We start from the raw sequence: 27,806 nt of genomic DNA on the forward strand, positions 1-27,806 counted from the left end.
TTATTTTAGACAAATGTGTCCACTTTTTCCTGCAAGTCTGTGATCTTCATGCTAATGATCAGGAGGGAACACAAAATGAGGAACATCGCTTTTCCCCTCTTCACTCAGGTACCGATGGTCCTCATCACCTTTCCGCCTGTTTGGGGATTTTATGGGTGATTTGTTTCTCAATAATAATAATAATAATAATAATAATAATAATAATAATAATAATAATAATAAAAATAATAATAATAATTATAATAAATGATCAACTCTGTGTTTTAAAGAAAATAAAATCCATAAAGCTCAGAAACTCACTGATCCGAAGCTGCTGCTTGTCAGCTGATACACACTGTGTGGTCAAAAGTATTTGGACACTTGTCTTTTCCAGCCAGATGTGGTTCATAAATTCACATAATTCACATGCACTTTAATGCACCATACAGCCAATTAACATGCAAACTGTTGAAACACTTCATAGAAACAGAATGTAGAATCACTGAAAGCATTTTAAATAGGATTTAAATACCCGCTACAGAGGGAAGCAGGAGCTTTTCTGTAGCTATTATTGCTTTTATGTTCATGGCACAGGACCAAATATCAGTTTATTTTATCTTTCTATAATGAGCTGAAATAAAACATAAATGCTGCGGTGCCAATAAAAAATTAAGGAGAAAAAGAGTCTCCAGGGACCATGATGATTTCTTGGCCTGGATGATGACTGGTTAATAAGCTGATTTAGATTCCTACAGCTGTGCTCCTGGATCAATGTGCTGAATTGGGTCCAGTACTACAGAGGGAAACACACCAGAACCATGCCATCCCCATCCAAATACAGGTCCTCACCACTCTGGGGTTAATGACAACAGGTTGTTTCTAGTAAGAAATGGAAGACAGGGAAATACTTTATATAAATATTATATATAATCAACTTTTTTACAAAGATCTTCTTTAGATATAATATAATTCTATTAAATCTCATGCTATAGGTCTGGTATCTGCCCCTGAGTGTCATAATGCCTGTCATTTTGGATGTTATTATTAAGGTGGGTAGTCGATACATCAGGTTTCCCTTCACTGTGGCACACTGACCTGCTTCAGCACATGATTCCTTTATCCTGACACATAGCAGTGTAGGGAACAGACTACAGGCAGCTGCAGGACGTGATGACTGGCTTCCTGGTGAATTTAACAACATGTAGAAATTGTAAACATTGTCCCGATGTAGTTTATAATATGACAGGTGACAGAGGCTTCACCCCTCAGATGCTCCTCACCTCCTTAAATGCAGATGTGGAGCTCTGGATGTCTCAGCTGGCAGATTTCTATACCACCCGGAAAATGTGTGTAAGATTATCAGGGTGTGTGGTGTTTTGCACAATGTGGCACTGAGGACCAGTTTCCCTCTCCCTCCTGACCTCCCTCCCCCTCAGCATTATGACCCCGAGCCACAGCCCCCTGCCACACAAGAGGAATATAAACTTAGTGGAAGAATCCATGAGGAGGTCATACGGCGTTTGTAAGAAAGACAAAAATCATGGTTGTTAATAGTGTTTATTGTGTCTCATTGTAGAAAAAGATTAAAATCAAAATTAAAAAAAAGATTAAAAAAAGATTTGACAAAACAGAAATAAAAAATTATCGAAAGACGAGACGATCTACAAGATACAATAGCTTTACACTCAGCTTTATACTATTGACTATAAGTGTAAAACTATTATAAATAGCAATAAGAGAAACAGAAAGAGGAAAAAGGCATGTTCAGACGCTCTGTTTCTCTTGTCGGCTTCTTCTTTTTCTATTTCTCCTTTTCTTTTGAAGGTTTTTTTGTCTCAGCTGAGCAACAATTTCCTCCCATCGCTCTCGGACCTTCATATAATGTTCTGTTTTATTCTCTGAAGTCTTCTTTTCTTCCTCACAGAGATTCTGGGTATCCTGGAGCCCCCTGTTGGTCTGAAGCTGTAAGTTGTTCCTCTCCTCTATGTCAAGTTTTGTTTTCTCTCTTTCGTCCTCTTGTTTTTCCTCAAAATCCAACGTGGGCTCAAACTGAGAAACACGTTCCTCCAGTCGCTCTTTGTCTCTGATTAAATGATCTCTCTCCTGCTCTGCACTATTTTTCACTTTTTCACAGTGATTCTGAGTATCCTGGAGCTCCATGGTGGTCTGTTCCAAAGTGACCTCAAGCTGAGCAACATGTTCCTTCAGTTGTTCTTGCTCTATCATCCAGGTCTCTCTCTCACATTCTACAGTTTTCTCCAGTTCCTTATGGATTTTCAGGGAAGACTGGAGCTTCATGGTGGTCTGTTCCAACGTGACCTCAAGCTGAGCAACATGTTCCTCCAGTTGTTTTTGTTCTCTCCTCCAGCTCTCTCTCTCACATTCTACAGTTTGCTCCAGTTCCTCATGGATTTTCAGGGAAGACTGGAGCTTCGTGGTGGTCTCTTCCAACGTGACCTCAAGCTGAGCAACATGTTCCTTCAGTTGTTCTTGCTCTATCATCCAGGTCTCTCTCTCACATTCTACAGTTTTCTCCAGTTCCTTATGGATTTTCAGGGAAGACTGGAGCTTCATGGTGGTCTGTTCCAACGTGACCTCAAGCTGAGCAACATGTTCCTCCAGTTGTTTTTGTTCTCTCCTCCAGCTCTCTCTCTCACATTCTACAGTTTGCTCCAGTTCCTCATGGATTTTCAGGGAAGACTGGAGCTCCATGGTGGTCTGTTCTAAAGTGACCTCGAGCTGAGCAACATGTTCCTCCACTTTCTCTTGTTCTCTGTTCCAGGTCTCTTTCTCACAGTCTACAGTTTTCTCCAGTTCCTTATTGATTTCCAGGGAAGACTGGAGCTCCATGGTGGTCTGTTCCAAAATAAACTCAAGCTGAGCAACACGTTCCTCCAGTTGTTGTTGTTCTCTCGTCCAGCTCTGGCTTCTCTCAGTTATGTCCTGTTCCTGCTGCTTTCGCTCAGAAGCCAAAGTAGCCTCCAACTTTTGCACCGTCTGTAGCAAAACGGCTTTCTCTTCTTTCTCTTCTGTTATCTTCTCTATCATTAGAAGAGAAAATGCATCCAAGTCTTCTACTACTTTCTCCATGAGTTCCAGCTTCTCCTTCATTTCAGCAATCTGCTTAGATTTCTTTGTTCTTCTGCTTTGAAAAAACTTTCTCAACCTTCTGAAGAGCTCCATGTTTATGCCTCTTTACTCACACGCAAAAACCTTGGAAATGAGAGAAACAAAGACGCGTTCCCAATTATAGACGTTGCCTTACTGTGACGTCACAGACGGAGGGCGGGGCATCTCCCTGTGACGTCACAGTAAGGTCGTAACCCGGTCTCTCTTAACCTGACACTATGCGCATGCGCACATTACAGAGGTAAGGAGCGGATAAAATATCATGTCTTCACAGCTTTTCTGTTGTTCCTGAGAGAAGAGCGATATTACAGTCATAAATAAGATAAAAACGGCTGTAAACTGTGTATAAAGCGAGTGAATCCGAGTTGAAAACCGGAAGTTGACCGGAGTGACTCTTATGAATGTTGCAGAATCATAAATGACCAGTAGGTGGCAGTGTGATGTGTATTAGAGCTCACTGTCACAGCAGGTAATTAGAAGTAGTGGAGCTCTAATGACGTCATTAATAGCGAGGACAAGACACACAGCAGTTTGGGATTCTTTTATTGACTTTATTGATTAATTGATTTGGAGTATGATTGTGTTTCTGATCAAAGTAAGTTCATGTGTATGGAGTAAAAACAACCTGTACATTTCTCACTTCCAGACAGTATTATGAGATGTTCATCTGCTGGAAGTTCATGTTTAATGCTGCATGTTTTATAGGATTTATGAGCTGGAAGAAATGTTTCAATATTGGTTTTGTTTTAAACGACTGGTGCATTTTTAGCTACTTTTTCCACTCAACTGAAAGGAGGCAGAGGTTGGAAATTTTTTTTTTAATGGAGTTTAAGTTGAGATTAATATAAAACCTGTATGTGAGTATTTTAGGCAAAATGCTCTTTATTGTATTTATTGTAAAACATTTTTACTTATAAAAAATAAAATGTTATTCTGAGTGAAACCAATTGTTTATTAAATGCATTATTCACTAAATAAACATCAATGAAAACTGGATGATTTGTTTTTATTGAATGTAAAAATATTAATTTGAGGATAATTGAACTAAATGAATCGAATAGTTTTGGATTAAATGAAGACTTTACTGAACTAAACAGCACTGAATTCTCCTTTAAATCAACTTAAGTTTACTGAACTAAATACTGTTACTTATATGAAAATAAACCCGGTTTCTTGAACCCTGTTCGGTTTCAGCCCCACTTTTGGGCCTCACAGCTGAAAATGACCTTCCTGACTTTCAATGGTAAAAGTTCCTGACAACAGTGTGCTACATACACAATTTACATCTCTTTTGAAACAACACACTTTGGGCTTTACATCATCCAAAGATGCTAAAGTTCATTAGAAATTTTTTTTTACTATGTTTTGTGATAAAACATTATTTTTTAAATATATAAATACATGAATTCGGTCCTGAAGCAATCCAGAATATTGACGGGTTAAAAGTCACATGTGTAATGAGTTTATATTTCAACTTTGAAGAAAATACAATAAAAACGAGATTCCTATAAACATTATACTGAGACTGTGTGTAGTCCTTTTCTCCCTCCGTCTGTTTGAGGAAAAGCAGCCTGATAACCAAATGTACTGGGAATAATAACATTCACACAATAAGCATAAGACTGGTATTTGAACATCAGAAAAACAGTAGAAGAAGAAAGTAATGAAAATAAAAGTAGCACAATGCTTCCTTCAGTGCCTCTGTAAATGATGGAGCACATCTGGACCTTCCTTTTATCCTTCCATTCTACAAACAGCACATCCTCTTCTCTCAGCCAGTGATGAGGCCTCGAGGAGCTTTTTTCAGAAGCTTGTTGGTGATGGTTTGGGGGTTTGTGGACTGAATTTTCTCTCATGCTCAGATGTTATTTTTTAGGAGATCTCTAAACAGTGCTGGACTTGTGTAGAAGTCATCAACAAACAGTTTGGAGCCCATTTCCAACATCTTCTTATCAACAAGTGGCATGACAGATGGTCTACAGACTGGCTGGGGTGTAAAATCCTGATTCCACCTCTCTTCAGGTGTGTTGGGGGATACAACCAGTGAAGACTGGGATTTTCTGTCTCTCACTCTTACTGGTAGAGCTGAAACAGGTGCTGAGTTTGGAGACTGCTTGAACCTCTTTGCTGGTTGATGGCTGGTGTGTGGAACCCACTTCTCCTCAGAAGATTCAACTAAATGACTGTTAAAAGACAAAGAAATAAAAAAATAGCATTGTATATCAAGTACATACTTTTGTAGTAGAATGAAATCAGGAAGGGGGCAAACACTTTTTCACACCACTGTGTATATTTATTTGCATATTTGTCACACTTTAATGTTTCAGACTGTCAAACTAATTTAAATATTAGTAAAAGATACACAAGTGAACACGACATGCAGATTTTAAATGAAGGTTTTTATTATTGAGGGGAAACAAAATCCAAATCTACATGGCCCTGTGTGAAAAAGTGTTTGCCCCCCTGTTAAAACTGTGGTTTATCATACCTGAGTTCAATTTCTCTCACCACACACAGGCCTGATTACTGCCACACCTGTTCACAATCAAGAAATCTCTTAAATAGGACCTGCCTGACAAAGTGAAGTCGACCAAAAGATCCTCAAAAGAAATTATTCACACATAGCAAAAACATAGAACAGTGGAGAACCTTCCCAGGAGTGACCGGCTGACCAAAATTACCCCAAGAGCACAAGGACGACTCATCCAAGAGGTCACAAAAGACCCCACAACAACATCCAAAGCACTGCAGCCTCACTTGCCTCAGTTAAGGTCAGTGTTCATGACTCCACCATGAGAAAGAGACCATTTAAAAACTGCATGTTTACTTGTGTTATTGTTACTAATATTTAAATGAGGTTGATGATCTGAAACATTAACGTGTGACAAACATACAAAAAAATACGAAATCAGGAAATTGCAGTTGCTCAGCTGGAGGTCACTTTGGAACAAAACCAGCATGGAGCTCCAGGATTCTCTAAATCAGTGTGAGAAAGAGAAGAAATGTGCAGAGCATCAGAGAAATATGAGAGGAACCCAATGTTGAACCTCTTCATGTCCAATGATTAAAAATAAAAAAAAAATGTACAAAATAATGAAATATTAAATTATTCAACATTTTTGTGTTTTTGTTACTATAATAAATATAAAAGTAATCAAACCTGTTCAGGGGGTGTCCCAATACTTTTGGCGATATAGTGCATCACTTCATTTGTGCTGGAACAGTTTTCTCTTTACAGGATCTGTACCTCAGGTATGAGAAAATATGACTATAACACACTGATAACACACTTACCAGGCAAGACTTCAGGAAGTTTCCAGACTTTTCCCTCATAAACAAAGGTAGACCTTCTGAGAGCTCTAGATTTTCTTTGAGCAGCACATCAGAAGCCTGAAAGACAGAAAAAGGTTCAAACCTTCAGATTCATGGATACTGAAAGATGAAAGGACACTGGTTGTCAGCTCGCAATCTTTAAAAGGACAATTGATCGTGTCATGACCTCCTCAACGATTTCTGAGATGGTTTCAAAACTGTGGTATTTAAACTCGTACACCTTCACCACTCCACTGCTCTCCCTCTCATCCACACACGTCTACTGACTTTCATTCTCCTTCTCTCAAGGATGCACCTCCACGTCTCCAGACTTTTCTCAACCTGCTCCCTACTCTCACCACGAATCACAATACCGTCGGCAAACATCATAGTCCACGGAGAGACTCCTGTCTGAACTCGTCCATCCTCACGTGCCTCTGCATGCTTTATTACGGATCCTTTGCACTGTGGTTTAGAAGGGGCATTGTGAACATTAATGATCTTTTTCAGAAGAATACATTTGTCACTTTTTCCTACCTGTCAGAAAAATTCAACCTCCCTAAAACTATTTTTTTCCGATATCACCAAATTCGTGATTTGGTATGGAACGCATCCAGTTTAAATCGTTGCATAGAGTGTATTGGACAAAGACCAAACTATCTAAAATTAACCCTGGTTTGGATCCAACTTGTGATCGTGTCGGCGGCTCTGGCTACTCTTTATCATACTTTTTGTCTTTGCCCAGCCTTGACCTCTTTCTGGACATCAATTTTTAAATCAATCTCTGAATACTTCATTTTAGATATTAAACCATGTCCCCTAATAGCATTATTTGGACTCAACCCCACAAATCCCTCCTTGTCATCCTTACAATCAAACATGCTCGCCTTTTGTTTAATAGTAGCAAAGAGACTTATATTACTGAATTGGAAGAATCCTCACTCACCCAGTTCTTCTCATTAGATACATGACCTGTCTCAGTTTATTCAAATAGAAAAGATCAGATTTACATTACTTGGTATTACGGAAAAGTTTTACACCACCTGGCAACCATTCTTATCATATTTAAGAGAAAGAGGAAAATAAAATCCTGTTCTCTTTGTTTAGCCTTTTTGAGCTCTTCCCCTTGTCCCTGACTTCTTGGTAGATGTAGAAAGGAGAAAGGAAAACATATATCTTTAAGAGTGTTAATGTACTTAGGTGCAAATCTTTTGGGGTGTTTTTTTTTGTTTGTTTGTTTTGTTTTGTGTTGTTGTTTCTGTTGTTATTTCCTTTTTTTCTTTCTTTCTTTTTTCCTTTCTTTCTTTCTTTCTTTCTTTCTTTCTTTCTTTCTTTCTTTCTCCTGTTCTTGATGCTCACATTCATGATTGTGATTGTGTGTATAACTTAGAAAGAGAGAGACCAATTTCTTGTTTTGGACTAAATTAACCACTGTTCCATTGTCTTTCTCGCCTGAGTGTCTTTCTGTTTGAATGCATCAATAAAAAAGAGTTGACCTCGTCCGTCAACCTGTCCAAAACGGAAAAGGGCTCAGAGCCGATCATTGATGCACTTCACTGCTGTCACACATGTCCTGCATCACCCTCACATACTTCTCAGACACACCAGACTTCCTGATACAATACCACGACTCCTCTCTTGACCTTCTCTATGTTCCTCCATCAGCATTCTCAAAGAAAATAATGATAGAATTGAGAATTGAAAATGTAAAATGAGATCAATTTCCATTAGTCATTGTGTAATAGTGTAGTTAGATTCCCACAAGGTAAAGTATTTAACTGTAGACAAACCACATACTCTATATCTATTGTACAACACAGTGGCGTTGTAATGCAACGCACACGTGACGCAATAACACATGTGACGTCACAGTGCGCTGCGTGCTTAAAAGCCGGAACACCGCGCACCAACCGCGATTCATTTCAAAAGAAACACACTAGCGGTAAGTTTACAAGTTCATGTTCACGAACCTGATCTTTTATTTTCACCGATTTTATGAATGATCCGCTCTAGTCACGCGTTAGTCACGTGTGCACCCACAACTTCCGGGAAGCACGCTCTAGCTAGAATGAAACATATTTAGCTTCAATAAACTTCCAACATCGTCGAAATATGTAACACCATTACTACATTATTCTCACAAATACCTTTAAAGGCTGTAAGCAGTTGAGTAAACACGTCCCATCGTCATTCATAAAAACCGAATCGGCAAAACGTCATTCAGGAGCTGAGCGCGTGCGCCACGCCCCCATGCCACGCCCCCTACACAACACCACGCCCCTTCCCAGGAAAACCTACACATCATATTTCTAATAGTCACCTTGTGGATAATTTGCACACAAAAAAAAAGGAGAAAATACACTTTAGAAACACTGAGAATGATCGTATAGATTATCGTTATAAAAAATTTAAATACTGGAGGATTTGTGATTGAAACTGTTTTCCGTTTCTCCAGATTCATCAAACTCTAGAAGTAAAAACTAGAAAAGACCTACAAAAATGGAAAAGACACGCATAAGCCAGTCGGAGCTTCAGCCTTTGAAGACTCTGAAGATGCAGAATACCAGAACTCACAAGTACTTTTTTTTTTTTTTTTTCTGTTTATATTTTATCCCAAAACTCAGTTGAATTCTCTATTCTGATTGGCATCGATGGGCCCTTGAGCGAGGCCCTCAACTTCTCAATTGTTTAAATGAGATAATTGTCGCTCTAGATAAGGTATTCTGTAATTGTATGCTACACATATAACCTAGGGAATTGTTTGTTTACTTCAATTTTTTCCTTTTTTAATCCAAATGCTTATATTGAAACTAATATCTAATGTGTTCATAATAATAATAATAATAATAATAATAATAATAATAATAATAATAATAATAATAATGTTAGTTACAGTGTAACACTAACTATAACAATTATTTTGTGTCATTTTCAATGGGAAAAATAATTGCAGCTTTAATATAATAATATAATAATATATTCTATTTGAATTCTTTTCTTCTTTCCTACAGAAATGCCAGTGTTGAAAAACAGCTTCTGGCACTTAAAGGTGTGTAAGAAAGTACAAGTTGATTATTACTGCATGATTCAGTTCTATTTAATGAGCATATAATGTGATAATGTGATCTGAGCACCTTTTCATTTCATTTTGTAAATTATTTTACAGAAGTGAACACCAGACAAAATCTGGAAATCCGAGTCCTGAAGTACACAATCAGTAACTTCGAGAAAAGCATCTGCTTAATTGAGGTACTTTCTTTTGATTACAGACGCAGACGTCATTGAACTGAAGTGAGAATTGTGACTAAATAAAACTAAATGTTATTTTTGTTTTTGATCCTCAACAGGAGAAACTCTTCAAACAGGGAAATGAGTTGAACAAAGGTAACACTGAAATCTCTCTGAGTTTCTGTAGATGTTGATGTAGAAGGTATTTGCTTTGACTGTAATAAATTGTCATTACAGAGAAAAAGTGCTCCTCCACGCAGACTGAGAATGAGCAGGAAGCTGACAAAGGTATTTAGATGTGACATGTTATAAACTATTTTCTAGAGGAGATACAGATTTATATAAACATGTGCTAAACCTATTTGTACATTTCCCCTTAAATGATCAGCTGATCAGATTGAAAGTTATATTAATTATGCAGAAATCAAACACGCGGCTTTGTTTAATTGTTTATTTTATTGTCTGTTTTATTTTATATTCATACAGACCCAAAGCCCACAGCAAAGAGAACTGGATCAGACATGTCACCACCCAGGAAAGCTCAAAAGCCTCGACTTGATGCTGCTTCACCTGATCCTACAAACACAACACACACAACACAATCTCTCCTCTACAGTGCATTAGAAACACTACAAAAGTCCTGTTCTGATACAGACAGGATTCATGCACTTACAGGAACAAGTGACCTTTCAGTTCTGAGAAATGAAGAGAAACAAGTCATTTCTGGGTTTTGTGCAAACGAGGTCAGTTCAGTGCATGCGATTTAAACACGTTTTACTTTAGCTGTGGATTTGAGTTTCTCATATTTCAAAGTCGATCCATAATTCACTGGTCCTGATGTTCTTAAACTGAACAGTAGATATGATTGATCGAATTTTGAATCTAGATTTTGGTTTATACAATATCTAGTAGTTTTCCTAAACCCGGTCTAGTTGTACATATCGAATGATCGTTTTCTTCCGTCTCATTTAGTGCTTAGCAGAGACGTTTCTGTCTGTGATTTTGGAGAAGATCAAGGCAGAGAGAGGGTTTATGGGACATGATCTCCTGCAGTCTCTCTGTAGGGTTTATGTAGGCATGTGTCAAGAGAGAGGAGACTCTCACAAAGCACATGGTCTCGCCTACAGGCTCCTTAAAGAAGGTGAGATTATACTGATATTTCATTACTTATCTACTAAAAATGGACACTGATACAGAGAAGACATTTGTGTCTTGTAATTGGTGATGTACAGTGGATATAAAAAGTCTACACACCCTTATGATATTGCAGGTTTTAAAAATATAAAGATGTAAACGTAAATGTCAGATTTATTACATCCTTAATTTGATCTAACAGTAAACAATAAATAAAAAAAATAAAAACATTTCATAGGTTTTTTCTTCAAAATGGGTTCTGGGCTCTGTCTAGAACATTCCAGAACTTTGACTATCCTTTCCTGAAGCCATGTCTTTGTTAAATTCCTCATCTTTTTTCAGCGTTTTGACCAGCAGCCTCAAAGCATTATGTCACCCCCACCATGCTTTACAGACATTATGGTGTTTTTCCACAGGGTTTTGGGTGACTAAATAAATATTTTGTCTCCATCTTGTATTTCCAAAAACCTGCAATTTCATACAGGCGTGTTGACGTTTTCTATGCAACATCTTTCTTTTTATACAGTGTATTTACGTCCCGTTGTCTTGCTGCTTTGCAGACTTTCTTGAAGCCCCCCAAGTGATTATGGGCATGGTGACAGCATGGCCAAGTATTTTATCCCATGACAGCTCTTTATGCCGAGCGATTCACATAGTGAGCAACCGGAAAGCGAAGGGAACGATATTTCACTTCCTCAACAAGTATCTGCCCTGGGATGAGGTAAGAAGCTGATCCTCAGTGTTCCTCTCAGTGTCAATGTTTTTTTTTTTCAACTGGACTTTATCATGTATTTCACTGACTTCTTAATCTACCTTTGATTTCCAAGTATCAGTGTAATCTAGAGGGACAAATTCCTTATAAATTCATGTTGTCACTACATTATTGTAACTATTGCTTTATTGCACAGGGTGTTTAAGAAAAGATTATATTTTCTGTATTGTATTTTCTTTCAGGAGCCTCCAGGAAACATCCACAATGCTATCACCAGCACCCTGAAGTCTTTTCTGGAAGACAGCAGTCTGAGGTTCCTGGAGAACAGCTGGTATGGTTTCGATCTCTGCCCTGCTACCTGGAACTACATCTTCAGCCTGGATCTTCTGTGTGCACAACTGGGCTGGACTTGGACCATTACCAATATTATACGGTACTGAATGCAACACATCTTTAACATATTTCATTCTCAGCTTTTTAATACTTGAACTTTCGATTCCAAATGATCAGAAATAACAGATTTTTTTTTTTCTATAACATCAGCGCTGAGAGGATTTCGGTCGCAAAGTTGATATTTAGGCACCATTTTTATATCTAATCTTTAATACAATAAGATCTCACAGGGACAAATTGGGTAATTGTTGATATGGTGATGTTTCTGTGAGGAAATGTTTATTGTGCATTTATAAATGAAGTTTCCAGGATCTGTGTTCAGACAGTCAGAGAGAATTCTGTAACTTTAGCTGTAAGTATTTCACCATGAGAGGGTCTTTTTTCAGGAAGTGGTAGCTCAGTGGTGAAGGCTCTGGATTACTGATCGGAAGGTCGGGGGTTCAAGCCCCAGGATCACCAAGTTCCACTTTTTAGGCCCTTGAGCAAGACCCTTAACTCTCTGTGCTCCAGGGGTGCTGTAGTCATAGCTGACCCAGTGCTCTGCCCCCGGCTTTCTTAGTGGTGTAAAGTACATTATAAAGCATCATTACCTTTAGGACCTAGTTCTCATTCCTGACTTTTTCTATTAAGGGTCAAAGTTCTAGTGGACTTTTGCAAGTTCCCATTCTTGTATAAACTCATAATTGATCGTAAAACCACAATGGCTGCTCCATTACCACCACAAAGACCCTCAACATATCCATTTCTCCTCTTTTTTATTTACTAGGAGGGACCTTTGGCTGATCCTGAACACTTGGCTGAGGCAAGCAAGAACAGAGCAAACACGGTTCCGAGACGTCTGTGTAGCAGCAGTTTTCAGGCTACTTGGTAAATTTACTGTAAATCCTGTTTCAGAGCATCATTTCACATTATTTCTGGATTTTTCAGCTTTTCACTCGTGGTCTTTGTCCTTCTCAAACAGGGCGACTTGGTCAACTAGGACTTAAGGAGAACATGCTAACGTCACTCGAAAACCTGGCAAGAAGCATCAATCAGTTTGGAATGCAAAGCTTCTCAAAAGGTATTTCTAAAGCATCAAATAAAGATGTTTTTATCGATCTTTATCTTTATTCTCTGATGTTTAGTTTTGTGCTTCAGCAGACCCTAATTTTGTATTGGATGTTGTGTGCAGGTATGCCATGGGAAGTGCAGCTCTCAGTCATCTATGCCATTCATGATCTGGCACCCAGCAACCCTGAAGCAGCTCTGAAGACTTTGGAATCATGGAAGAAAAACAGCACACAGCGCGTTCCCTCAGCCGTCAATAAATGCATTACGCAAATCGCCTTCCTTTGTCGTCAGACCGAGTCAAAAAGATCACAGCGGTGATTTATCTCTTACATGAACTTTGTACATGAATAAATGTCTATTAATCTATATTTATTTATAGAGCCATACAGCATTCAGTTTATTATAGTTTACATCTATGTGTAAAAAGTCCTGACAGGAAGCAGTTATGGATTTTATTACTTTACATTTTACGGCACTAGATGGCGCTGTTTCTTCAGTCTTCAGTCCAGAGTGATTAAAAAAAAAAAAATGTATACGCTGAGTGGTAAAGTCTTATGACGTCTATTTTTTATTTATATTTGACATTTAATATTTGTAGATCATTTTTCTGGTCATTCTTACTCTTTATGGGTTAATTATACATTTATTTTTGTAGTTTTTGTATTTCTTTAGTATTTCATTGCGACACTGTCTGGGCTTTAATGCTCTATACCAGAAAATGTAGATGCATAATATTTTTATATGTATTATTCTTTTTTGTTTAATGTCTTATTTGCTACATTTTTGATGTAGTAATGAATTTTTTTTTATTAATTACAAAATTTGTTTTATCTGTACATTATTATAAATACTTTTTAAAAGCTTTCCCAAATGTCTTTAATTTTCCATTATTTTCCATTTTCCATTTCTCATACACAGCTTTTATAGAACATAAGACTTCTGCTTTTTTTTTGTTTTTTTTACACAACAGCTGACACAGGAGGAGAATTTTTGCACAAAATCTTTGCAGTTGAGAAATGTAGCTAGTTCGGTTTATAATATAATGATAATAAATATAATAATAATGAATAAGAGGGTGCATAAAGTTCACCCATGTAGTTCAGCTCAGGTCAGCTTCAGCTATCAGTAGTAGAATCTAGTATTATATAATATCATTTAGCAATATGCTTCAGAGAACATATAACATCGCTTATATTAGTTTAAATCCAAGCTTATAATCATTACTCAGCGTTATTATAGTATATTATTCAGAGGAAGACTGTAGTATGAGATTCAGGGAAGAGGTCAGACAGGGGCTCGGTGGTGGGGAAGAGGTGCTGGATAATTGTGAAACTACTGCAGAAGTGATAAGAGAGACAGTTAGAAAGGTATTTGGTGTGACATCTGGAAATAGAAGGGAAGATAAAGACGTGGTGGTGGAATGAGGAAGTGCAGGAGAGCAGAAGGAGAAAGAGGTTGGAGAAACAGAATTGGGTTCGACAAACTGATGAGAAAAGTAGAGAGGAGTACAAGGAGATGCAGCAGCAGGTAAAGAGGGATGTGGTGAAAGCCAAGGAAAAGCCATATGAGGAGCTGTAGGAGAAGTTGGACACAAAAGAATTAGAAAAGGATTTGTAGCAATTGGCCAGGCAGAGAGACCGAGCTGGGAAGGATGTGCTGCAAGTTAGAGCAATAAAGGATGGAGATGGAAATGTGTTGACTAGTGAGGAGAGTGTGGTGAGAAGATGGAGAGAGTAATTTGAGCAGCTGATGAATGATGAAAATGAGAGAGAGAGAAGGTTGGATGGTGTGGAGATGGTGAAGCAGAAGGTGGATAGGATTAGTAAGGAGGAAGTGAGAGCAGTGATTAAGAGGATGAAGAGTGGAAAGTCGGTTGTACCAGATGACATGGAGATGTTTAGGAGAGATTTCAGTGGAGTTTTTAACAAGATTGTTAAACAGGATTTTGAAAGGTGAGAAGATGCCTGAGGAATGGAGAAGGAGTGTGCTGGTACTGATCTTTAAGAATAAGGGAGATGTGCAGACCTGCAGTAACTACAGGGGAATTAAGTTGATCAGTCACAACATGAATTTATGGGAAAGAGTAGTGGAAGCCAGGCTGAGAGAAGAGGTGACCATCTGTGAGCAGCAGAATGGTTTCTTGCACAGGAAGAGCACCACAAATGCCTTATTTGCTTTGAGAATGTTGATGGAGAAGTATAGAGAAGGTGAGAAGCAGTTGCATTGTGAGTTTGTGGATTGTAGAGGACAGAGTAGTATGAAGACGAATGATCCCCTAATGGGAGCAGCCAAAAGAAAAAGAAGAAGAAGAAGTAGTTATGTGTAGAAATATTAGTTGTAATGTTATTACTGACACATTCAGGGGTGTAGACATCATTTCAAAATTAAGAGGAACAGAAGAGTCAAATGTAATAATAATAATAAAATGGATATAATTGACAGGGTTTATTTTCTCTTACTCCTTTTAGACTGGGCCCTGAAAACGTGAACACAGGAATTTACATTGTTAAATGTAAATGTCGCCCAAATCCCCCAGGTGTTCTACACCAGATCAAATGACCCCTGACCCACACAATAATGCAGTGCTGCACACTAAGTTACCCTTCATCTGATAAAACTTAAACTAGACATGGATTATAATGAAGTTAGCTCACCCTGTTTAGCAAGTCTAATTTCACAATCTCTTTTTTCCAGTTTATACACACACACACATATATACTTAGTAAACGATAACACAAGTGAACACAACATGCAGTTTTTAAATGAAGGTTTTTATTTTTAAGGAAAAACAAAATCCAAAACTACATGGCCCTGTGTGAAAAAGTGTTTGCCCCCCAAACCTAATAACTGGTTGGACCACCCTTAGCAGCAACAACTGCAACCAGGCGTTTGTGATAACTTGCGATGAGTCTGTTACAGCGCTGAGGAGGAATTTTGGTGACTCATCTATGCAGAATTGTTGTAGTTCAGACACATTAGAGGGTTTTCGAGCACAAACCTTCTTTTTAAGGTCATGCCACAGCATCTCATTAGGATTCAGGTCAGGACTTTGACTAGGCCATTTCAAAGTCTTCATTTTGTTTTTCTTTAGCTATTCAGAGGTGGACTTGCTGGTGTGTTTTGGATCATTGTCCTGCTGCAGAACCCAAGTTCACTTCAGCTCGAGGTCACGAACAGATGTTTGGACATTTTCCTTCAGGATTTTTTGGTAAACAGCAGAATTCATGGTTTCATTTATCACAGCAAGTCTTCCAGGTCCTGAAGCAGCAAAACAGCCCCAGACCATCACACTACCACCACCATATTTCACTGTTAGTATGATGTTCTTTTTCTCAAATGCGGTGATCTTTTGTCTCATCAGTCCACAGAGTATTTTCACAAAAGTCTTTGGGATCATCAAGATGTTTTCTGGCAAAACGGAGAGGAGTCTTTATGTTCTTTTTGCTCAGCAGCTTTTTTCGTCTTAGAATTTTGCCATGTAGACCATTTTTGCACAGTCTTTTTCTTATGGTGGAGTCATGAACACTGACCTTAAATATTGTGTGTGTTTTGTTTCTATTATTAAAATGTTGGACTTCATTTAAATTTAACTAAGAAATAAAATCCACATGATAAAATGTTGGAAAAACTAGGAAAAAGTAAATGAAATAAAAATAAAGGTTTAAAAGTAAAATTCTATTTATTTATTTTAATAACTCCATTCAGTTTGATCAATTAAGTTAAAAAAAAGATTTGTTTCAGTAATTTTGACTCCTTTGAATCAGTTCAAGTAACTCAGTTCAAAAGAGTTTATTAATTAAATATTAAAGTCCAGAAGAGTCGGTTCACTGGTTTCCACTATTTCCACTATCATACGACACTCAGTCACATGACGCTAATGAAACAGTTCCTCATCGTCATTATCACACAATATGAACAGTTCAGACTCATATACACGTTACTGATCGACCAACACACATCTTTACCTTTTAATACCACAAAACTCACCAGAATCCCATTGTTCAAGATCTGAGTTTGCATTTTCTCTCACACAATGACATCAGTACACATCTAATTCCATATACAATCATTTTTACACATTACAAACTGTGTACTCACCAAAATCCAAAGAAATAAACACGTGTATGTATTTTATCCTCTTTGACTCTGTTTTATTTTCTTGCTCTGAATTATGCTGCTGCTCATCTCTTCCATGCATCATACATTCTTATAGGAAAATTAAGGACCAATTAACATCTGTTTACAGGCTGCATTTGGCCCTGGGACCAGATTTTGGATCCCCCTGAGATAACTAGTGCTAATGGAGAAGTTATTTCCAAATCTCCCAAAACACACTGAATTTGAAGATGTCTTCTACAGCTTACCAGTAAGTGTGCCATTACTGCCACCTAGCGGATAATTGACAAATAAATTTTGTCAGAAATTTAAAAAAGACAGAAAAAGAGGAAATAAAAAAATTACTGTAAATTGGTTTCCATAGAACATGTAAACATTTAAAGTCAGAACAAGAAAAACACAGGTAGAGACGGGACAGAACTCACTCTTTAAATAAATCCAGACCTGGATGGTTGCCCAACGAGGAGAGGTTGAGACCGCAAGCACATCAGGCACAGGTCAACAGACATTCAGTATTCAGATCTAACAGCATTTGCAAACTTCTTTTCTTTCTTGCAGTGAAGAATCACTTGCACTCTGTTTGCTCTCTAATCAGACTGACAGCATAAATGAGGTTGAAATGAACACAGAAGTGAAGTCGAAGTAGATTCTAAGTAAAACTCACAAACATGCATGAGGTTGTTCATCATTTATAGTGAGATGTTCAGCTATGCATAGATTACTTTCTAAATGTGTGAGAGATCAGTGGAAAGATTTTGGGCCCTGGATAAAAAAAATGTAAGGAAACAACACGCTGGGAACCGAACCTCAGACCCCACTGTAATGTACTTGAGTAACTGTTGTATATTTGTCGTCTTGGTGAGGTGCAGTTGTCGGCTGGAAGGACTCTCCTTAGACACAGTATTTTGTGTAAATAATGATTTTATTCAACACAGAAATATAGCATCTGTTAGGAATGTTAGGAATCTGTCAGGCCTTCCGGTCAAGCCTGGAGTCAGCACGCTCTGATTCAAAGTCTGACTCCAGATCCATGCTCACACACACATTAAATGCTCGCCCGTTTTCTGGGTCCACCTCTTAATGTTAATTAGATGCATATGAGCTTACTGGGCAATAATGTTGAACGTAAAGAGAAGCCTGTCTTTGTCCAAACTGAAGTGTTCCAGATGTACCAGGGCTCACATTCCCAGATCATAAAACATGAAGCGCATCCTGTTTTCCTGTACCTCCTAGTATATGGTGAACGGGTCAGAGGTCGCCTCCCAAGAAGATATACATCCTAGACCACATTCCATATTTGTTTTAAGAACATAGCGCGTATCTCCCACCAGCCTTGAGATAACATTAAAGTCTACTCCTACACTTTTGCTTAAAGAGAACCATCTGTCCAGGCGGTTCAGTAATTAACTTTGGCCTTTCCAGGAATGTCACCATTGCAGAATAATATGAATTTAGGCCTTTTGATATTACACATTTAAGATACTATACATTTAAGATACTACATAACTATAAGTGACTTCCTGTCTGATGAACTGTTCTGTATTGGTCCTGTTTACTTCAATAGTAAGGAATGTAGACCTGAGATCCTGATTATTGGTCTTTTATTACCCATTAGGCAGTGGTTTTTACCCTTTTTTGAGGCGTGACTCATTGTTTACATGAAGAAAACACAGTGCATGTAGGGGTACGGCCATGGGCGTAAATTTCATTTAACAGTAGGAGGGGACAATGAATATAAAATTTCTCATGAGCAATTTTTAAAGGGGGACACAAATAATACAGTCAAATTGTACTTACAGTATAAAGACACAGTGTCCCCACAGTGAAAAACTTTGTTTCTATCATTATTATTAGCATGGAGACTGCGTCAATTACAATGGTAATTCAAACTGCTTTACATAAATAAAGTAAAACTATCATACAAAAAAATAATCACAACAATAAAAACAAGGAATTAAAAAAAGGGTTAAACAATTTTTTTTTTTACAAATTAAAACATTTAAGAACAGAATAGAAACTGATTATAAAAATACAGTGGGGTCAGTTCGGATGTAGCACAGTGCTCATTTAGTAAATGCACAGATAAACAATATGCTAATTGTGTGTTAATGTTAACATTATACCAAGTCGTCCCAAATAAAACACTGCATGGGAAACGGCTTTGGTGTGTAAGTGTCAGTGCACTATGCTACAAGCTATTGTAAACAAGCTAACGTTCACTACATAAGTCATATTTTAATCTCTAATAGAGCAGATTCATGGAAAATTACATCGCTAATCAGCATTTTTGCCGCAACTAATTTATGAATGAGTCTGCATCAATTACATTAAAGAGAAACCCTTTATTTAAGGTGAAAAAAATCCTCTAGTTAATGGGGTTGAACATTAATTGAGGCGCAGACACACACCTGACTCGTGTGTGTAGAGAAGGTGAGATGAACTGGGAAAGCAGGCAGTGGGTCAAACCACAGTGAGGAAGGAGAGGGGGGGACTCAACTGTTTCTAAATGCAGTTTTTGCGTAGTTTTTTTTCTACTTAAACAATTATTTTAGTTATACATACATATATTTTTCATATAATAGAGAATACATATAATAGAGAGTGCGGTTTTTTAAATATTTTTTGGGGGGATTCGGGATTTACGCCAATGGGTGGTCAGAATGTTCCTACTCTGTTCCTGGGTAAGTTTCAGGGGTTCACCTCAGTCAGCATCATCTGGTAATTTATGATTCTACAACATTCATAGAGTCACTCGGGTCAACTTCTGGATTGTGCGTAATCTTCCCTCTGTAATCTGTACATGCGCAAAGTGAGTGTGTGTGTGTGTGTGTGTGTGTGAGAGAGAGATAAAGAGAAAGAGAGAGAGAGAAATAAAGTGAGTGACATGATGATGTCACAGGCAGAGGGCGGGGCATCTAGGTGTGATGTCACAGTGTGACACGTCTATATAATTCAAAGCGTGCTTTTGTTTCTCATTTGTGAATTTACCAATTGTAAGTAAAGAGACAATAAAATTGACAACCACCAAACAAACAAACAGCAGCAAGAAGCAGCAGCGATTAGCAGCAACTAAAAAAACATTAAAAATTCTCTTCTATTGAACATTTATTCATACAGGTACCTGGTAAGTCGTCTAAATAATTATAGCAGAATATTGTAGATTATTTAGTAGAAGACTCTAAAAGTACAAAGTCATTATTTAGCGACATTAGCATGGGTAACTAGTCGGCTAGTTAAGCTTAGCTTTTATAGTTTAGCTTTTTAAATTAATCCAACAAATTGACCTAATAATTAGTATAGATCTTATTAGATACAATGAAGTAGCCTAATTTAACCTATTTAGCCCATATTTTAATAAAACTCATGTAACCTGTTTACTCCAAGTATAATTAACATAATATACTAATAAATAGAGTAGAATAGGGTCAGACTGGGACTACAATTTTAATAATCCTTGCAGCCGTGGCATGTTTTATCTGTTGTGGAATTCCTTGTCATTGTTTAGACAATACGTACAGCTCCCAGTGTATAAAATTACAGGTGAAGAGTCTTCTACAGAAAACATCTCCACAGATATGGATCAAAACATCTATGTGGATTTGGATGGAGGGATTATGGCCCTAGTCGATGAAAAAAAATGACTGTAACAAACGTTTCCTTATAACTAAAAGCACTAAACCCTTTCTACGCTTCAATTCTGATCCTTTGATTATATCATATAGAAATCATGTTGTTGTTGTGTGTATTTTATGCTGTGTGCAGGAACATGGCAGCTGGTGAACAAAGGAGGCTTCTGCAAGGTATGCGTCTGCATCAAGGCACGTGTGCGCACATCGAAGCATGTGCTGAGGGGTATCGCTTCAACTTTGACACCTTTAGAGCTCCCTGCAATGCTTGTTTTTTCCTTGTTCTTCTAAAGCACCGCCTGTGGTGCCTGGAGCAGCCCACCTGTCCTTTAGGTAAACGGTGCCATCATTTACCCCGTAAATGGTACAGGTTTCCTCCAGAAAAGGACGAATTTGTTTGGGAAACTGATGCGGACCGGTTCAGACCGGTGATCGACATTCTGCACCATGCTGACATGTTCTCCCCAGATGGAATGTGGCTAGATTCCATCCAGAACTCTGTCTATGATCTTCCTGCAGGACTTCAGCTGATCACCCGTATCTTTCATGTGCGTAGGGCTATTACCCTTGCCCAATCGTTTGGAGCTCCTGCCCGCTCGCTGGTTGCTCCGGGAACTCACGGATTTCTCTTCACGGACTTCGTCATGCAAAGCACCTTTGTAACGTACTACACCATCACCTTCTGTGGCTATGTTCTATGGACAACTGAACCAGCGAAACATCGTGATTGGAATTGTCGTCCTATCCTTTGTCGCAAATGTCACACAATCAGGACAGACTCAATGGTATTCTCATCGAGACGTCACGGTGCTGGTTTGAGGTTTCACGATGAGGTGTGGTCTGCACTGAAGTCTCACAGTTCTATAACTGCTCTCCTGCCACACTGGATCAGACGGCTATCACCCATTCCAGTAAAAAAAAAAGAAAAAAAGAGAGAAAAAAAAGGCAAGGACATCAAGGACAGGAACTGAAATCTAAACCTCTCCATGTCCAATAATAATTAATAAAATCAATAAAAATCTAAAATATGAAATCACTTGTTTATTGAAGTGTTCGACATCATTTAAATCCTGATTCTAAATCAGTGTTTCTCAACTGGAGGATGCTTTTAAGCTGAATAATTAAAATCCACATGATAAACTTTTGGGAAAATGTGACAAAAGTAAAATGGCACAATTATTAAAAGACCATGTTTTTTGTCTTCCTTTCAAATGCCGTATGACCTCCTCATGGATTCTTGCATCTTGTTGATATCCCTCTTGTGGGGCAGGGGGCTGTGGCTCGGGGTCATAATGCTGAGGGGGAGGAAGGTCAGGAGGGAGAGGGAAACTGGTCCTCAGTGCCACATTGTGCAAAACACCACACACCCTGATAATCTTACACACTTTTTCCGGGTGGTATAGAAATCTGCCAGCTGAGACATCCAGAGCTCCACATCTGCATTTAAGGAGGTGAGGAGCATCTGAGGGGTGAAGCCTCGGTCACCTGTCATATTATAGACTACATCAGGACAATGTTTACAATTTCTACATGTTATTAAAGTCACCAAGAAGCCAGTCATCACGTCCTGCAGCTGCCTGTAGTCTGTTCCCTACACTGCTATGTGTCAGGATAAAGGAATCATGTGCTGAAGCAGGTCAGTGTGCCACAGTGAAGGGAAACCTGATGTATCGACTACCCACCTTAATAATAACATCCAAAATGACAGGCATTATGACACTCAGGTGCAGATACCAGACCTATAGCATGAGATTTAATAGAATTATATTATATCTAAAGAAGTTCTTTGTGAAAAAGTTAATTATATATAATATTTATATAAAGTATTTCCCTGTCTGCCATTTCCCACTAGAAACAACCTGTTGTCATTAACCCCAGAGTGGTGAGGACCTGTATTTGGACGGGGATGGCATGGTTCTGGTGTGTTTCCCTCTGTAGTACTGGACCCAATTCAGCACATAGATCCAGGAGCACAGCTGTAGGAATCTAAATCAGCTTATTAGCCAGTCCTCATCCAGGCCAAGAAATCATCATGGTCCCTGGAGACTCTTTCTCTCCTTAATCTTCCATTGGCACCGCAGCATTTATGATTTATTCCATCTCATTATGGAAAGATAAAATAAACTGATATTTGGTCCTGTGCCATGAACATAAAAGCAATAATAGCTACAGAAAAGCTCCTGCTTCCCTCTGTACCGGGTATTTAAATCCCTTTTAAAATGCTTTCAGTGAGTCTACATTCTGTTTATATGAAGTGTTTCAACAGTTTGCATGTTAATTGGCTGTATGGTGCATTAAAGTGCATGTGAATTATGTGAATTTATGAACCACATCTGGCTGGAAAAGACAAGTGTCCAAATACTTTTGACCACACAGTGTGTATCAGCTGAAAAGCAGCAGCTTTAGATCAGTCGCGTTTCCACTGGGATTCAACTCTGAAAGATTACTTTTGATTTTTATTATATGAAATATTTTATATTATAAATTTGATATTATTCAAATTATTATTATACAGTCTCCTCCAAGCAGCTCGTCCCCTGTGAGGACTCAGTCTCCTCCAAGCAGCTCGTCCCCTGTGAGGACTCGGTCTCCTCCAAGCAGCTCGTCTCCTGTGAGGACTCAGTCTCCTCCAAGCAGCTCGTCTCCTACCAGTCATGAGCCTTACATAGAGATGAATACAGAGCACATAGTGTTTGAACAGCTTTATGTTATAGGTTACAGAGGGATTTCTGTCCAACACCAGGGGATCAGGAGGAGAAAGAAAAAGATGAAGAGATCAAGAGGAAGAAGATGAAGAGAAGATGTTATGGACTTGTCTCTGAGCAACAGTTTTAAGTCTCATCTCACTCGTTCCTGTTCAGTATCTCACCTCAGGACTGGGGATATTAAAGATTCCTGTAGATGATGTGTTGTGTATACAGTAGAACATCAGCTGTAGGAGAACCAGGGAATAATTGACTAAACAAGGATTTGAATATCAAGATTTTGCAAAAAGGAGGAAGTTGTTTTTGCTGATAACTGATCAAATCTCACACTAGGGCACTTTGTATTTGTGGAAGTGGTGTTACGAATCTCACGTGTAAACATTTGAATTGTTTTTATGCCTCGTTAGTCTTAAAACTAACATTTATAGAACTGACTAATAGAAAGTGTTTTTTTTTTTCATGGATCACCTCAAATCAGTGTTACATTCATTGTGTGTGTATAATGATGGCATGTCAGCTATAAGGGTGATGAAGGAAAAGTCAAATCCAAATGAAGTTTGTCACTTTTTTGTTTCTTGTCATTATTTGTTGTCCTCCCCATGTGCTGCTGTACACAGGTGAACAGAGACGTCTATTCCACACCAAACTTTTTACAGAAATCACCAAATCTTGATTTTAATACTGCTGAGATGATTTTATAGGAGTTTAGTTTCTTATTTTAATACAGATATAAAAATCCCATACATATTATGGTGTAGTCGTGAACCAGTTGAGAAAACACTAAGTGCTTGTAAAAAGACTGGCAGCAGATCAAAATCAATCACATTTTTCATTAATGTTTTTTCTTTTTTAAATACATTTTTGGACCTGATTGTATTCAATAAAAAATATGTATTACAGTTAATTTACCTTGTGATTAATTTACCAGATTATTTTATTCTTATGATAATTTCTTGCCTAGAAACGTCTTAATAAGTAGATGATTATGATTGAAAGATAAACAGAGACTATAAATACTACCATGTGTTTAAGTAAAAAAGTATTAAATAATATAATTCTAAATATTTTAATACCTTACTGTGTCTAAACAGAGGAGCGCTATAGGAACTCGTGTAGGGTTTACAATTACACACCACTTCGCTTGTCTTTACACCACCCGTTTTCAGCTTCCGTGTCTGCATTTGAATCATTGAAGCCCCGCCTCTTTTGTGACGTCGGTATCTCTGATAGCGCCCCTGGACTCGCTTTTATTGTCATGACAACTTTGTTGTGCTGCAGTTCAACACAAACATTTACTGATCACAGCAATAAAGCGCAAACAAACATCTGAAATGTTTTTAATTGTTTTTAGTGATAAGCGTCAATGTTTTGAACAATCCGCTCTCCAAGACACCAAAAAAGATTTTTCAGCCAGAAAGAGCGACTTTCAGAAGAAAGAAGGAGAAATAATGACAGATAATAAGACGGGTAACAGCTTTTATTTTGTAGATAAATTTAACGTTGCCAAGTGCAGAGATAAAAAAGGCAACATCAGAAGGCCAATGAATGCCTACATGGTTTGGGCTAGGAAACAGAGGCCCATCTTTTCCAAGGCCAATCCAAATAGCAGCTCTGCAGAGATCAGCATGCAGCTTGGGATCCAGTGGAACAAACTGAGTGAAGAACAGAAGAAACCCTACTACACTGAATCATGGAGGCTTAAACAGGAACACGAACAGTTGTTTCCTGGTAGGTGAACTTTCTTTATAGACAAATGGCAAAATAACAAAACAAACACATCAATTCTGCTATTTTTATTGTTTTTATGTTGCTTCATACTCTTTATATTCTTCTTTTCTATCATGTAGATTGGGTTTATAAACCGCTTCCAAAGAAGGGAAGGAGAAAAGGCAGTGTGCAGAGTATTGACTCACAGAGGAGACCTGATCATCAACCAAACCACCATATAGTCATGAACATGCCAGAAGAAGTACCAGTCCATGACCTCGTGCCTGAAGTTAGTGATCAGTTCCCCGGCCTTAGCCACCAAGAACTGCTGTCTCCTAAAGACTTCTGCTTTGATCCTCCTCTTTTCCCTTCTGTTTCTGAGTCGACTTTCTGCCAGACCAAGTGAGTTAGTAAACTGCATTGGAACAGTTTCAGAAGAATGACATGCAAATGAAGTTTTACTCTGCATCTTAAATAATCGCCATAATCGCCACTCATTTACTTTAATATGCAGCTAAAATTGTGCACTTCTGTTTACAGCACCTGCTATGGGTCTGAGTGTACAAGCAGTGAGGTTCAGCTCGAGGACGAGGAGGAAATCACTTTGCTCAACAACGACATCTTCTCCATGTTAAATGAGGAATATGGATTTTTTAACCAGTCTGGAGCCCAGAATCATACTGAAGACCCCCACAACAGCACAGAGATCCTGGATTCTGTACCAGCCTTTGACGTCGACAGCTTCGAGGATCTGTTGAAGCAACTTGAAGAAATAGAAAATGATTCAGGAAAAGAGAAAGATGGTGAAATACGAACATTTCATGTACTTTAGTGTGCATGTTGTTTCACCATCTTTAATTTATTTTAAATTCTAATATAAAGTTTTATTTAAAAAAATTAAGATTTTGAATTTCAATCATGTCTAATGTCTCTTCATCACAGAGAGCATTCAATGATGGTATTTTTTTTCTTGAAATCCACTTTAGTAAAGTCAGTGATGTTTGATGTCCTTAACGAAAAGGAATTTGACAGAAACTAAAGTTGAGGTATTTTCTTGCAGCTTTAGTGCTTTGTTCATTTTGAGCTCTGAAAGCAATATAGCTGACAGTTAATGTGGGGCAGAACCTGATTCACTTAAACATCTGTACTTTATAATTAATCACATGGATTGGCACAAGAAAGTGGATGATCTTTCAGCAGTCATTCTGACAGGGTTAACACTGGATTCACCTCACAACACCTGAACACTACTGCTGGATGGAGCAGCGGGTGCGTGCACGAGCGGCGGTTGGTGAATGGAGGGTGGAGCCGGGGGGAAACGAGTGGTGAGAAGCAGATCTGTGGCTGATGGGACTAATCAGTGTGTGTTCCTGTCTGATGAACTGTTCTGTATTGGTCCTGTTTACTTCAATAGTAAGGAATGTAGACCTGAGATCCTGATTATTAGTCTTTTATTACCCATAAGGCAGTGGTTTTTACCCTTTTTTGAGGCGTGACTCATTGTTTAGATGAAGAAAACACAGTGCATGTAGGGGTACGGTCTCAGGAGCCCTGCAGTAAGTGTGCTGTGTGCATGTGATTGATGAATGTGCAGGTAGAAATTCAACTGAAACTGCATTCAATCTGGTTGATTATCAAGCAAGTTATTTTTTAACTACATTTAAGTTCCCTGTTATAGGATAACTTGCAATTTTGTAAATTCCAACTGTATTTCCATTCATTCCTGTTAATACCGAAATATTCCTGATAATTCATATGGGAAGTTTCCAGTCTTGAAAATTCCTGCAACCACATTCCTAGGAAATACATGAGCTGTTCCTTGGTCTTGGGCACAGGGATATTTTGCCTGCCTTTTTTTTCTTTTAAGTTTTACATTGTTCTGATATCAGATGCCCCAAGAAATTGCAGTTTAGACACAGAAGCTTTGTGTATGTGAGGATCCTCTATAATTATTTGGAGAAAGAGTCTGGTGTCATTATGCCATGGCTTGGGAAGTCGGGATGTTGTTAATAAATGTGAACTGATTTAATGTCATACAGTGTGTCTGTGTTCTACATTACAGTGGGGTCTGAGGTTCGGTTCCTACCTGTGTTTTCCTTCTGCTTCAAATTCCTACATGTTCTATGAAAACCAATTTACAGTAATTTTCTTTTTCCCTTTTTCTTTTTCTGTTCTTTATTTTTTTTTTTAGTGTTTCTTTAAGCATACAACATACAATACAATACAATACAATACAATACAGGTGTGAACCTACCTGTCATGATGAGTGTATTTGTAAATTATCCGCTAGGTGGCAGTAATGGCACACTTACCGGTAAGCTGTAGAAGAACTCATGTAGAAGTGATGGTGTTACAGTGCAGTTGTTGCATGTGCAGACCTGTGATGGAGTAAAAGAGATGTTCCTCACTAAGAGTTTTCTACACTGAAGTAAGAAACATACAGAGAGAGAAGACCGGTGTCTTGTTGTTGGTGATGTATTTTATCTAAACAGTGTATTTTCAGTCTGTGGTACGGTTAGTTTTTTTCTGCAGACTTTCCTGATGCCCCTAAACTGATGATAATGATGGTGACAGCATGGCCAAGTGTTTTGTCTCATGACAGCACTTTGACGTAGCTTCTTGTGTTTGACTTGTTTGCCGCGAGTTACGTGTTTGTATTTCTCTCTGCGTTTTCAAACAAACTTTACTATTAATCTCTCCTTTTTTCCTCTTTTA

The 27,806-nt window shown here is 38.2% G+C and overlaps 1 protein-coding gene across 3 annotated transcripts; it reads left to right on the forward strand.

The window, feature by feature from the left end:
• The first annotated feature begins 8,763 nt into the window (after nucleotides 1–8,763).
• On the forward strand, nucleotides 8,764–13,252 carry LOC310732983 (little elongation complex subunit 1-like). Of its 3 annotated transcripts, XR_014535599.1 has the most exons (13): nucleotides 8,764–8,996; nucleotides 9,432–9,469; nucleotides 9,587–9,669; nucleotides 9,768–9,804; nucleotides 9,886–9,936; nucleotides 10,135–10,391; nucleotides 10,621–10,789; nucleotides 11,343–11,503; nucleotides 11,737–11,927; nucleotides 12,274–12,399; nucleotides 12,654–12,754; nucleotides 12,849–12,947; nucleotides 13,059–13,252. XR_014535599.1 is itself a non-coding variant. In XM_083553784.1 (10 exons), exons 1-10 carry the CDS (start codon nucleotides 8,920–8,922, stop codon nucleotides 12,281–12,283), a joined length of 1,074 nt encoding a protein of 357 aa, XP_083409910.1. In that variant the 5' UTR covers nucleotides 8,764–8,919; the 3' UTR covers nucleotides 12,284–12,488. The 3 variants fall into 3 exon arrangements, 1 of the variants encoding a protein (XP_083409910.1); XR_014535600.1 differs by lacking the exon at nucleotides 11,737–11,927; XM_083553784.1 differs by lacking the exons at nucleotides 12,654–12,754; nucleotides 12,849–12,947; nucleotides 13,059–13,252 and having other exon boundaries at nucleotides 12,274–12,488.
• The last annotated feature ends 14,554 nt before the right edge of the window (nucleotides 13,253–27,806 follow it).

This window comes from Silurus aristotelis (assembly GCF_946808225.1).
Source record: "Silurus aristotelis genome assembly, chromosome: 1".
Taxonomy (NCBI): Eukaryota; Metazoa; Chordata; class Actinopteri; order Siluriformes; family Siluridae; genus Silurus; species Silurus aristotelis.